This window comes from Oncorhynchus tshawytscha, unplaced genomic scaffold (genome assembly GCF_018296145.1).
Source record: "Oncorhynchus tshawytscha isolate Ot180627B unplaced genomic scaffold, Otsh_v2.0 Un_contig_6931_pilon_pilon, whole genome shotgun sequence".
Classification (NCBI taxonomy): domain Eukaryota; kingdom Metazoa; phylum Chordata; class Actinopteri; order Salmoniformes; family Salmonidae; genus Oncorhynchus; species Oncorhynchus tshawytscha.
This window is the reverse complement of record NW_024609442.1, coordinates 145974-160000: the sequence shown is the minus strand read 5'-3', so window position 1 is coordinate 160000 and position 14027 is coordinate 145974. Positions and strand designations below refer to the sequence as shown.

The 14027-nt window shown below is 48.1% G+C and overlaps 1 protein-coding gene across 1 annotated transcript in view; it reads left to right on the top strand.

Annotated features, from left to right (window-relative positions):
• Nucleotides 1–4263, top strand: part of LOC112240825 (CCR4-NOT transcription complex subunit 2) — a gene marked incomplete at its 5' end in the record, with an annotated part of 17900 nt that extends 13637 nt beyond the window's left edge. The window contains 1 exon segment of the mRNA XM_042315335.1: nucleotides 3504–4263. Coding sequence (XP_042171269.1) covers nucleotides 3504–3590 — 87 coding nt within the window.
• Nucleotides 4264–14027: the final 9764 nt, after the last annotated feature.

The following is a 14027-nucleotide window of genomic DNA, read 5'->3' as shown; positions in this document are numbered from 1 at the left end:
TTTGAGGAGTTCTCCCATTCTTCTTGGGTTCTTGGTCACCTCCCTGACCAATGGCCTTTCTCCACCTATTGCTCAGTTTGTCCTGGCTGACAGCTCTAGGAAGAGTCTTGGTGGTTCTAAAATTCTTCCATTTCAGAATGATGGAGGCCACTGTGTTCTTGGTCTTTCAATGCTGCAATCCTTTTCTGGTACCCTTCCCTAGATCTGTGCCTCGACACATTCCTGTCTCAGAGCTCTACGGACAATTCTTTAGAGTTCATGACTTGGTTTTTGCTCTGACATGCACTGTCAACTGTGAGACCTTATATAGACAGGTGTGTGCCTTTCCAAATCATGTCCAAGTTGTAGAAACATCTCAAGGATGATCAATGGAAACAGGATGCACTGGAGCTCAATTTCCAGTCTCATAGAAAAGAGTCTGAATACTTATGTAAATAAGGTATTTCAGTTTTATATCTTTAATACATTTGAAGAAAAAATTATGGGGTATGTCCCGTTTTGTGCTGTCATTCTAGGGTATTGTGATGTCATTATGGGGTTTTGTGATGTCATTATGGGGTTTTGTGATGTCATTATGGGGTTTTGTGATGTCATTATGGGGTTTTGTGATGTCATGGGGTTTTGTGATGTCATTATGGGGTATTGTGACGTCATTGTAGGGTATTGTGATGTCATTGTAGGGTATTGTGATGTCAGTATGGGGTATTGTGATGCCATTATGAGGTATTGTGATGTCATTATGGGGTATTGTGATGTCATTATGGGGTATTGTGATGTCATTATGGGGTATTGTGATGTCATTATGGGGTATTGTGTGTAGATTGATGAGGAAAAAAACGATGTAATCCATTTTAGAATGAGTCTGTAACATAATGTGGAAAAAGGAAGGGGCTTGAATACTTTCCCAAGGTGTTGTAGTTACAACTAGAAATACTGTTTTGGGGGGCAAGATAACAACAGCTTTTCCAATTGCAAAAGTGTATGTGGTTTGATATAGATGTGCTTTGTCATGCAGTTGTTGACATGTGTGTTTCCAACATGGACCCTTGACATCTGGGATCATTCACTCCCAGAGGATTTGTAAACCTGCTGATTCCCCCATAGAAAGCTTCTAGTATTGTTCTATCATGTACAATATTCTCCTCGAGAGATGTTCTGTATTTAATATGCTGCTTCAGCTGAACACTGCCGTTATCTACTGCCGTTATCCACTGCCGTTATCTACTGCCGTTATCCACTGCCGTTATCCACTGCCGTTATCCACTGCCGTTATCCACTGCCGTTATCTACTACCGTTATCCACTATTGTTATCCACTGCCGTTATCTACTGCCGTTATCCACTGCCGTTATCCACTGCCGTTATCCACTGCCGTTATCCACTGCCGTTATCTACTAACGTTATCTACTACCGTTATCCACTGCCGTTATCCACTGCCGTTATCCACTGCCGTTATCTACTGCCGTTATCTACTGCCGTTATCCACTGCCGTTATCCACTGCCGTTATCCACTATTGTTATCTACTGCCGTTATCCACTACCGTTATCCACTATTGTTATCTACTGCCGTTATCCACTGCCGTTATCCACTACCGTTTTCCACTACCGTTATCCACTACTGTTATCCACTGCCGTTATCCACTGCCGTTATCCACTGCCGTTATCCACTATTGTTATCCACTGCCGTTATCCACTGCCGTTATCCACTGCCGTTATCCACTATTGTTATCCACTATTGTTATCCACTGCCGTTATCCACTACCGTTATCCACTGCCGTTATCCACTACCGTTATCCACTGCCGTTATCCACTGCCGTTATCCACTGCCGTTATCCACTGCCGTTATCCACTATTGTTATCCACTATTGTTATCCACTGCCGTTATCCACTGCCGTTATCCACTGCCGTTATCCACTATTGTTATCCACTATTGTTATCCACTGCCGTTATCCACTGCCGTTATCCACTAACGTTATCTACTACCGTTATCCACTGCCGTTATCCACTATTGTTATCCACTGCCGTTATCCACTACCGTTATCCACTGCCGTTATCCACTATTGTTATCCACTATTGTTATCCACTGCCGTTATCCACTACCGTTATCCACTGCCGTTACCCACTGCCGTTACCCACTGCCGTTACCCACTGCCGTTACCCACTGCCGTTACCCACTGCCGTTATCCACTGCCGTTATCCACTGCCGTTATCCACTACCGTTGTCCACTGCCGTTATCCACTACTTCAGCTGAACACTGCCGTCATCTACTGCCGTTATCTACTGCCGTTATCCACTACTTCAGCTGAACACTGCCGTTATCTACTGCCGTTATCCACTGCCGTTATCTACTACTGTTATCCACTGCCGTTATCCACTGCCGTTATCCACTACCGTTATCCACTACCGTTATCCACTATTGTTATCCACTGCCGTTATCCACTACCGTTATCCACTGCCGTTATCCACTGCCGTTATCCACTGCCGTTATCCACTACCGTTATCCACTGCCGTTATCCACTGCCGTTATCCACTAATCCACTGCCGTTATCCACTGCCGTTATCCACTGCCGTTATCCACTACCGTTATCCACTGCCGTTATCCACTGCCGTTATCCACTGCCGTTATCCACAACCGTTATCCACTAACACTGCCGTTATCCACTACCGTTATCCACTACCACTGCCGTTATCCACTACCGTTATCCACTAACACTACCGTTATCCACTACCACTGCCGTTATCCACTGCCGTTATCCACTAACACTACCGTTATCCACTGCCGTTATCCACTAACACTACCGTTATCCACTGCCGTTATCCACTGCCGTTATCCACTACCACTACCGTTATCCACTGCCGTTCCACTACCACTGCCGTTATCCACTGCCGTTATCCACTGCCGTTATCCACTACCGTTATCCACTACCGTTATCCACTACCGTTATCCACTGCCGTTATCCACTACCGTTATCCACTACCGTTATCCACTACCACTACCGTTATCCACTACCGTTATCCATTACCGTTATCCACTACCACTACCGTTATCCACTACCACTACCGTTATCCACTACCATTATCCACTACCACTACCGTTATCCACTACCGTTATCCACTGCCGTTATCCACTACCACTACCGTTATCCATTACCGTTATCCACTACCACTACCGTTATCCACTACCGTTATCCACTACCACTACCACTACAGTTATCCACTACCGTTATCCACTACCACTACCGTTATCCACTACCGTTATCCACTGCCGTTATCCACTACCGTTATCCACTACCACTACCGTTATCCACTACCGTTATCCACTGCCGTTATCCACTACCACTACCGTTATCCACTACCGTTATCCACTGCCGTTATCCACTACCACTACCGTTATCCACTGCCGTTATCCACTGCCGTTATCCACTGCCGTTATCCACTGCCGTTATCCACTGCCGTTATCCTCTACCGTCCCTAAAACCCTTGTTTCTCCCCTCCCTTTCTAGGAGTTTCATCTGGAATACGAGAAGCTAGAGGAGAGACCCCACGTGCCATCCACCTTCAACTACAACCCAGCTCAGCAAGCCTTCTGAGAGACTTCCTTCCCCTCGTTCTCAGTCCACCATGGGATCCTAGACCTGGTTAGAGTTCTGGTCCCTGGCCCTGGTTCCTCACAGCAGACAGACGGACAGACCTACAGACAGCGAATGCCGGTGTGGCTGGCTCAGGCATCCTGCTTTTTATTCCTCGATCCACCGTCTGGCAAATTGACTTTAGGCCAAATGGAGGGAAATCCGGCGACCATTTTGGCTCCGAGCAGGTCCTTCTTCCCCTGAACTGAATGATGTGCCGCCCAATCAGACGCTGGTTTCTCTTTTTTTAAATATATATATTTTTTCTTTTCCCAGTTTTTTTCCTGACCTTGTCCCTTTTGTTTTGGTTGGTTGTCAATTTGAAAACATTCAGAACCTTTTTGTTTACGCCTCATTCTTCAGACCTCCCCATTGGTCACGAAGCACCGTGACATCATAATACACACACAGACCCTCTGACAGTGAAGGAACAAGGTTGATCTGTCATTATCCAACAGAAGTGTTCAAAGAACACAGTGACCTGCAGATAATACCTCAACACAATGTTACTGTAGCAGAGTGGAAGACCCACAGACAGACAGACAGACAGACAGACCCACAGACAGACAAGAGGCCAGGAGAAAATGCAATGTTCATATTGTAGCTCTATTTCGTAATAAAAGAACACAAAAGATGTTTGTAGATTTGTTAATATGTGAAGACAAGACCCATAATAGTTCAGTTTGGACATTAACTCTCAAACACACATTTATTTCCCTTCTGTTTGTTCTGTCATTCGCTCCCTTTCCATCCACCATTTCTCTGCCCCTTTTCTGCCTACAAGAATTATCCACCAATCAGTGACAGACAACCTCCAGCTGTCCGTATTCACTGAGCCTCATCCTCCTTCCAGGGATGAACAGGAGAACAAGAACGAACTGTCTTTGTTACAATTTTGTAATAAAAGTACAAAATGTTTTTCCATTTTTGTGGGGGGAGGGGGGGCTTACAGGCATCACAGATGAATAAAGAGATGAGTTCGTGTGTATATATTATATATATGACATCTATTTTGGAGAAGATTAAAAATAAATAGAAACAGACGGTCGCCCGGCTGTACCTCGTTTTTAGGAGGTGAGCACGGAGCAACGCAATACTGGACGTACTGTACGACGTGGATAAAACGGGACTGTTCTGGGGACCATGCCTGTCAACAACAACAACCTGGATTAAAACTGTACTGGAGCCGGTGGACGACAATAACTGGTCAGGACAGGGGACCATGCCTCACGCCCTGAACACTTTCAATTCAAACAACCACAGCAAACAATGAACACCAAGCGTTACAATCAAGGGTCAGATACATTCTCAGTGAGCCAATAAGAACACCCGTACGTACCCATGTGATGGTAGTTTTGGAGGGATGCGATTGGAGAAAGATGAGGACTGAAGCACTTCACTTTGGCTGTTTTCAACAGCAGCTTTTCATAGGAAAAGAAAAACCCAATAAAAAGGAAATATGATGGAGAAACAGTTGTATTTTCTGATCACGTTCTGGAAAAAAGCTGCTTCTCTTTAATGAAGTAGAAAGGCTTTCTCCTGTCTGTCTGCGGTGTGGGGGTGGTTGATTTCCTCTGTGTGTCTGGCCTGTCTGTCTGCGGTGTGGGGGTTGATTTCCTCTGTGTGTCTGGCCTGTCTGTCTGCGGTGTGGGGGGGTTGATTTCCTCTGTGTGTCTGGCCTGTCTGTCTGCGGTGTGGGGGTTGATTTCCTCTGTGTGTCTGGCCTGTCTGTCTGCGGTGTGGGGGGGGTTGATTTCCTCTGTGTGTCTGGCCTGTGGTGTTGTGTAAGTCTGTATTGTCTGTCTGGCGTGTCTGCATGTGGTGCTGTGTGTGTGTCTGCGTGTGGTGCTGTGTGAGTATCTGCATGTGGCTCTGTGTGTGTCTGTCTCTGTGTGTGTCTGTCTCTGTGTGAGTCTGTCTCTGTGTGAGTCTGTCTGCGTGTGGCGTTGTGAGTCTGTCTGCATGTGGCTCTGTGTGAGTCTGTCTGCGTGTGGCCCTGGTGTGAGTGTGTGTCTGTCTGCGTCTGGCTCTGTGTGTCTGTTTGCGTCTGGCTCTGTGTCTGTCTCTGTGTGAGTCTGTCTCTGTGTGAGTCTGTCTCTGTGTGAGTCTGTGTGAGTCTCTCTGTGTGAGTCTGTCTCTGTGTGAGTCTGTGTGAGTCTGTCTCTGTGTGAGTCTGTGTGAGTCTGTCTCTGTGTGAGTCTGTGTGAGTCTGTCTCTGTGTGAGTCTGTCTCTGTGTGAGTCTGTGTGAGTCTCTCTGTGTGAGTCTGTCTCTGTGTGAGTCTGTCTCTGTGTGAGTCTGTGTGAGTCTGTCTCTGTGTGAGTCTGTCTCTGTGTGAGTCTGTGAGTCTCTGTGTGAGTCTGTGTGAGTCTGTCTCTGTGTGAGTCTGTCTCTGTGTGAGTCTGTCTCTGTGTGAGTCTGTGTGAGTCTGTCTCTGTGTGAGTCTGTGTGAGTCTGTCTCTGTGTGAGTCTGTGTGAGTCTGTCTCTGTGTGAGTCTGTGTGAGTCTGTCTCTGTGTGAGTCTGTCTCTGTGTGAGTCTGTGTGAGTCTGTCTCTGTGTGAGTCTGTCTGCGTGTGGCGTTGTGAGTCTGTCTGCATGTGGCTCTGTGTGAGTCTGTCTGCGTGTGGCCCTGGTGTGAGTGTGTGTCTGTCTGCGTCTGGCTCTGTGTGTCTGTTTGCGTCTGGCTCTGTGTCTGTCTCTGTGTGAGTCTGTCTCTGTGTGAGTCTGTCTCTGTGTGAGTCTGTGTGAGTCTCTCTGTGTGAGTCTGTCTCTGTGTGAGTCTGTCTCTGTGTGAGTCTGTGTGAGTCTGTCTCTGTGTGAGTCTGTGTGAGTCTGTCTCTGTGTGAGTCTGTCTCTGTGTGAGTCTGTGTGAGTCTCTCTGTGTGAGTCTGTGTGAGTCTGTCTCTGTGTGAGTCTGTCTCTGTGTGAGTCTGTGTGAGTCTGTCTCTGTGTGAGTCTGTGTGAGTCTGTCTCTGTGTGAGTCTGTGTGAGTCTGTGTGAGTCTGTGTGAGTCTGTCTCTGTGTGAGTCTGTCTCTGTGTGAGTCTGTCTCTGTGTGAGTCTGTGTGAGTCTGTCTCTGTGTGAGTCTGTGTGAGTCTGTCTCTGTGTGAGTCTGTGTGAGTCTGTCTCTGTGTGAGTCTGTGTGAGTCTGTCTCTGTGTGAGTCTGTCTCTGTGTGAGTCTGTCTCTGTGTGAGTCTGTGTGAGTCTGTCTCTGTGTGAGTCTGTCTGCATGTGGCTCTGTGTGAGTCTGTCTCTGTGGCCCTGGTGTGAGTCTGTCTCTGGCTCTGTGTGTCTGTTTGCGTCTGGCTCTGTGTGAGTCTGTCTCTGTGTGAGTCTGTGTGAGTCTCTCTGTGTGAGTCTGTCTCTGTGTGAGTCTGTCTCTGTGTGAGTCTGTCTCTGTGTGAGTCTGTGTGAGTCTGTCTCTGTGTGAGTCTGTGTGAGTCTGTCTCTGTGTGAGTCTGTCTCTGTGTGAGTCTGTGTGAGTCTCTCTGTGTGAGTCTGTGTGAGTCTGTCTCTGTGTGAGTCTGTCTCTGTGTGAGTCTGTGTGAGTCTGTCTCTGTGTGAGTCTGTGTGAGTCTGTCTCTGTGTGAGTCTGTGTGAGTCTCTCTGTGTGAGTCTGTCTCTGTGTGAGTCTGTCTCTGTGTGAGTCTGTCTCTGTGTGAGTCTGTGTGAGTCTGTCTCTGTGTGAGTCTGTCTCTGTGTGAGTCTGTGTGAGTCTGTCTCTGTGTGAGTCTGTGTGAGTCTGTCTCTGTGTGAGTCTGTGTGAGTCTGTCTCTGTGTGAGTCTGTCTCTGTGTGAGTCTGTGTGAGTCTGTCTCTGTGTGAGTCTGTCTCTGTGTGAGTCTGTGTGAGTCTGTCTCTGTGTGAGTCTGTCTCTGTGTGAGTCTGTGTGAGTCTGTCTCTGTGTGAGTCTGTGTGAGTCTGTCTCTGTGTGAGTCTGTGTGAGTCTGTCTCTGTGTGAGTCTGTCTCTGTGTGAGTCTGTGTGAGTCTGTGTGAGTCTGTCTCTGTGTGAGTCTGTGTGAGTCTGTCTCTGTGTGAGTCTGTGTGAGTCTGTGTGAGTCTGTCTCTGTGTGAGTCTGTCTCTGTGTGAGTCTGTGTGAGTCTGTCTCTGTGTGTTTATGGTCTCAATTGAATTATCTGAAATATTATTTGATGTCTTCTTTTGATTGTCTGCATCTTTCCCCCATACCACCTCAGTCCACATGGTTGACCATCCATGCCAGGAGTTATGATTTGATAATTGCTCACACGTAGCTGGCCTTCATGAGAATACATAGATCCACAGCATACAACCATCCACTAAAGGGAAACCTTGTGACTAGATGTGTAAATGAAGTATTATTAGTTGTGGTATGTGGCGCCACCTTGTGGTCAACATGTGATTTAGTGGGCAGAAAAATCACACCTTTCCTCAGTGCAGTAAAGTAGCAAAACTCGGTCAGGTTTTTCCAGGAATCCTGGTTGAAGGATTCTGGATCGCCTGTTTTATTCCGAACTCTTCCAACCTGGATATCTAGAAAACCTGTAAATGTTGGGAATGTTGATAGAATTTTGAAACTCTACTCACCAGTCTATATGGTATACTCTCAGAATCCACACAGCTGGGTAGTACTCACCAGATATATGGTATACTCTCAGAATCCACACAGCTGGGTAGTACTCACCAGTCTATATAGTATACTCTCAGAATCCACACAGCTGGGTAGTAATCACCAGTCTATATGGTATACTCTCAGAATCCACACAGCTGGGTAGTAATCACCAGTCTATATGGTATACTAGAATCCACACAGCTGGGTAGTACTCACCAGTCTATATGGTATACTCTCAGAATCCACACAGCTGGGTAGTACTCACCAGATATATGGTATACTCTCAGAATCCACACAGCTGGATAGTACTCACCAGATATATGGTATACTCTCAGAATCCACACAGCTGGGTAGTACTCACCAGATATATGGTATACTCTCAGAATCCACACAGCTGGGTAGTACTCACCAGATATATGGTTTACTCTCAGAATCCACACAGCTGGGCTACTCACCAGAGGTAAACAACCTGAGTACTCACCAGATATAATGTATACTCTCAGAATCCACACAGCTGGGTAGAACTAACAGGATAATCACCAGTCTATATGGTATACTCTCAGAATCCACACAGCTGGGTAGTAATCACCAGTCTAAATACTCAGAATCCATCAGCTGGGTAGTAATCACCAGTATATGGTATACCCCTTCCTTTAATCAAAATATGACAAATCCACACAGCTGGGTAGTACTGCAGCCAGTCTATATAGTATACTGAGAATCCAAAGCTGGGTTTAATCAGTCTATATAGTATTTTACAGAGCTGGGTAGTACAGATATATGGTATACTCTCAGAATCCAAAGCTGGGTTACCCCAGATATATGGTACCTTGTATGTCAAGGTTTGAGTTGTAGCCTTTCATACCAGAGCCAAGGAGAGACCCGTAAAAATACTAAGAACCCTTTAATACAAGTAGTCAAGGTCAAATATTAAAAACAATAAACATATACCAGATGGAGGAGATGGGTTTAGTCTCCATCTCTTAAACTCTGACAAGATGTGATGAAACCCCGTGGTGTTTTTACTCATTTATGTCCAACAATGAAATTAGTTTTTTTTTGCTCACTAAACTTAAGGGGCCAAAATAAAATCACCCGCGGGCCCAATTGGACCAGTTGGGGAACCCTGCTCGAGGGACACAGCAGCAGGAGAACCACCCGCAGGCCCAGGTGGGCCAGTTGGGGAACCCTGCTCTAGGGACACAACAGCAGGAGAACCACCCGCGGGCCCAGATGGACCAGTTGGGGAACCCTGCTCTAGGGACACAGCAGCAGGAGAACCACCCGCAGGCCCAGGTGGGCCAGTTGGGGAACCCTGCTCTAGGGACACAGCAGCAGGAGAACCACCCGCGGGCCCAGATGGACCAGTTGGGGAACCCTGCTCGAGGGACACAGCAGCAGGAGAACCACCCGCGGGCCCAGATGGACCAGTTGGGGAACCCTGCTCTAGGGACACAGCAGCAGGAGAACCACCCGCGGGCCCAGATGGACCAGTTGGGGAACCCTGCTCTAGGGACACAGCAGCAGGAGAAGAGGACAGGTCTCAGCCAGCCACTGAAAGATGTGGCTAATTAAGGACAATTTAAGGCTCACCCACCAAGCCTTTAATTTACTGTCCTTTATCTCCTCTTCCATCATCCATCTCTCTCTCCTTCCTTTCTCCTCCATCCATCTATCCTCTTCCTCACCCACCAAGCCTTTATTTACTGTCCTTCTCTCTCCATCATCCATTCTCCTCTTCCTCACCCCATCCATCTATCCTTTATTTACTGTCCTTCTCTCTCTCCTTCTCCTCTTCCTCACCCACCAAGCCTTTATTTACTGTCCTTCTCTCTCTCCTTCTCCTCTTCCTCACCCGCCAAGCCTTTATTTACTGTCCTTCTCTCTCTCCTTCTCCTCTTCCTCACCCACCAAGCCTTTATTTACTGTCCTTCTCTCTCTCCTTCTCCTCTTCCTCACCCGCCAAGCCTTTATTTACTGTCCTTCTCTCTCCTTCTCCTCTTCCTCACCCACCAAGCCTTTATTTACTGTCCTTCTCTCTCTCCTTCTCCTCTTCCTCACCCACCAAGCCTTTATTTACTGTCCTTCTCTCTCTCCTTCTCCTCTTCCTCACCCACCAAGCCTTTATTTACTGTCCTTCTCTCTCTCCTTCTCTTCTTCCTCACCCACCAAGCCTTTATTTACTGTCCTTCTCTCTCTCCTTCTCTTCTTCCTCACCACCAAGCCTTTATTTACTGTCCTTCTCTCTCTCCTTCTCTTCTTCCTCACCCACCAAGCCTTTATTTACTGTCCTTCTCTCTCTCCTTCTCTTCTTCCTCAGCCACTAACACTCTATGTTCCTCTTCACCATCAATGTATTCCCCACTAGATAAGTGAGTGTCAAATATGCATATAGATATCCTAAAATATACATATATATATATAAATATATCTTAAAATATAAATATATATCTTAAAATATAAATATATATCTTAAAATATGCATACATATATATATCCTAAAATATACATATATATATATATATATCTTAAAATATACATATATATATATCTTAAAATATACATATATATATATATATATATATATATATATATCTTAAAATATACATAAATATATATATATATATATCTTAAAATATACATAAATATATATATATATATATCTTAAAATATACATATATATATATATATATATCTTAAAATATACATATATATATATATCCTAAAATATACACATATATATATATATATATATATATATCCTAAAATATACACATATATATATATATATATATATATTATATCTTAAAATATACATACTGTAGATACGGTAAAACGTGTCGGTAATGCATTCTGTACTGACAGCAGATCTTCTTTATGTATGCATGAGTCCTAAAACGAAGGGAGAAAATGAGTAATTCTGTCAGAGCAGCAGAACAGCAGCCAGCACAGCAGAAAAGTGCAGGATTTCCCAAGAGGAGTTCTGTCTGAGCAGTCTCACAGCCCAGCCCGTCTGCCTTCCTCTCACTCTTTGACAACCCAGGGTGCATGCTGGGATGTGGGACAGCCTCCGGAGTGCTGAGCATGCATGGCAGCTGGACAGGCCCTTAGTGATGTTCTGTCCGAGTCCTGCATGTGAATGGGTGATATGGTTGGTGGTTGGTATGGGGAGAGACCAGGTGAGAGGGGGATGTGAGGGGTTGGTATGGGGAGAGACCAGGTGAGAGGGGGATGTGAGGGGTTGGTATGGGGAGAGACCAGGTGAGAGGGGGATGTGAGGGGTTGGTATGGGGAGAGACCAGGTGAGAGGGGGATGTGAGGGGTTGGTATGGGGAGAGACTAGGTGAGAGGGGGATGTGAGAGGGTTGGTATGGGGAGGGACTAGGTGAGAGGGGGATGTGAGGGGTTGGTATGGGGAGAGACTAGGTGAGAGGGGTTGGTATGGGGAGAGACTAGGTGAGAGGGGTTGGGGGAGGGACTAGGTGAGAGGGGTTGGTATGGGGAGGGACTAGGTGAGAGGGGGATGTGAGGGGTTGGTAGGGGAGAGACTAGGTGGTGTGGGGAGGGACTAGGTGAGAGGGGGATGTGAGGGGCTGGTATGGGGAGAGACTAGGTGAGAGGTTGGTATGGGGAGAGACTGGGATAGGGGGAGGGGTTTGGTATGGGGAGAGACTAGGTGAGAGGGGGATGTGAGGGGTTGGTGTGGGGAGAGACTAGGTGAGAGGAGGATGTGAGGGGTTGGTATGGGGAGAGACTAGGTGAGAGGGGGATGTGGGGAGGGACTAGGTGAGAGGGGGATGGGGGAGGGGGACTAGGTGAGAGGGGGATGTGAGGGGTTGGTATGGGAGGGACTAGGTGAGAGGGGGATGTGAGAGGTTGGTATTGGGAGGGACTAGGTGAGAGGGGATGTGAGAGGTTGGTATTGGGAGGGACTAGGTGAGAGGGGGATGTGAGGGGTTGGTATGGGGAGGGACTAGGTGAGAAGGGGATGTGAGAGGTTGGTATGGGGAGGGACTAGGTGAGAGGGGGATGTGAGGGGTTGGTAAGGGAGGGACTAGGTGAGAGGGGGATGTGAGAGGTTGGTATGGGGAGGGACTAGGTGAGAGGGGGATGTGAGGGGAGGGACTAGGTGAGAGGGGGATGTGAGGGGTTGGTAAGGGAGGGACTAGGTGAGAGGGGGATGTGAGAAGTTGGTATTGGGAGAGACTAGGTGATAGGGGGATGTGAGGGGTTGGTATGGGGAGAGACTAGGTGAGAGGGGGATGTGAGGGGTTGGTATTGGGAGGGACTAGGTGAGAGGGGGATGTGAGGGGTTGGTAAGGGAGAGACTAGGTGAGAGGGGTTGGTATGGGGAGGGACTAGGTGAGAGGGGATGTGAGGGGTTGGTATGGGGAGAGACTAGGTGAGAAGTTGGTATGGGGAGAGACTAGGTGATAGGGGGATGTGAGGGGTTGGTATGGGGAGAGACTAGGTGAGAGGGGGATGTGAGGGGGTTGGTATTGGGAGGGACTAGGTGAGAGGGGGATGTGAGGGGTTGGTATGGGGAGAGACTAAGTGAGAAGGGGATGTGAGGGGTTGGTATGGGGAGAGACTAGGTGAGAAGGGGATGTGAGGGGTTGGTATGGGGAGAGACTAGGTGAGAAGGGGATGTGAGGGGTTGGTATGGGGAGAGACTAGGTGAGAGGGGGATGTGAGGGGAGAGACTAGGTGAGAGGGGGATGTGAGGGGTTGGTATGGTGAGAGGGGGATGTGAGGGGTTGGTATGGGGAGAGACTAGGTGAGAAGGGGATGTGAGAGGTTGGTATTGGGAGAGACTAGGTGAGAGGGGGATGTGAGGGGAGAGACTAGGTGAGAGGGGGATGTGAGGGGTTGGTATGGTGAGAGGGGATGTGAGGGGTTGGTATGGGGAGAGACTAGGTGAGAAGGGGATGTGAGGGGTTGGTATTGGGAGGGACTAGGTGAGAGGGGGATGTGAGGGGTTGGTATGGGGAGAGACTGAGAAGGGGATGTGAGGGGTTGGTATGGGGAGAGACTAGGTGAGAAGAGGATGTGAGGGGTTGGTATGGGGAGAGACTAGGTGAGAAGGGGATGTGAGGGGTTGGTATGGGGAGAGACTAGGTGAGAGGGGGATGTGAGGGGAGAGACTAGGTGAGAGGGGATGTGAGGGGTTGGTATGGTGAGAGGGGGATGTGAGGGGTTGGTATGGGGAGAGACTAGGTGAGAAGGGGATGTGAGAGGTTGGTATTGGGAGAGACTAGGTGAGAGGGGGATGTGAGGGGAGAGACTAGGTGAGAGGGGGATGTGAGGGGTTGGTATGGTGAGAGGGGATGTGAGGGGCTGGTATGGGGAGAGACTAGGTGAGAAGGGGATGTGAGGGGTTGGTATGGGGAGAGACTAGGTGAGAGGGGGACGTGAGGGGTTGGTATTGGGAGGGACTAGGTGAGAGGAGGATGTGAGAGGTTGGTATTGGGAGGGACTAGGTGAGAGGGGGATGTGAGGGGAGAGACTAGGTGAGAGGGGGATGTGAGGGAGGGACTAGGTGAGAGGGGGATGTGAGGGGTTGGTAAGGGGAGGGACTAGGTGAGAGGGGGATGTGAGGGGTTGGTGGGGGAGAGACCAGGTGAGAAGGGGATGTGAGGGGTTGGTATGGGGAGAGACCAGGTGAGAGGGGGATGTGAGGGGTTGGTATGGGGAGAGACCAGGTGAGAGGGGGATGTGAGGGGTTGGTATGGGGAGAGACTAGGTGAGAGGAGGATGTGAGAGGTTGGTATTGGGAGGGACTAGGTGAGAGGGGGATGTGAGGGG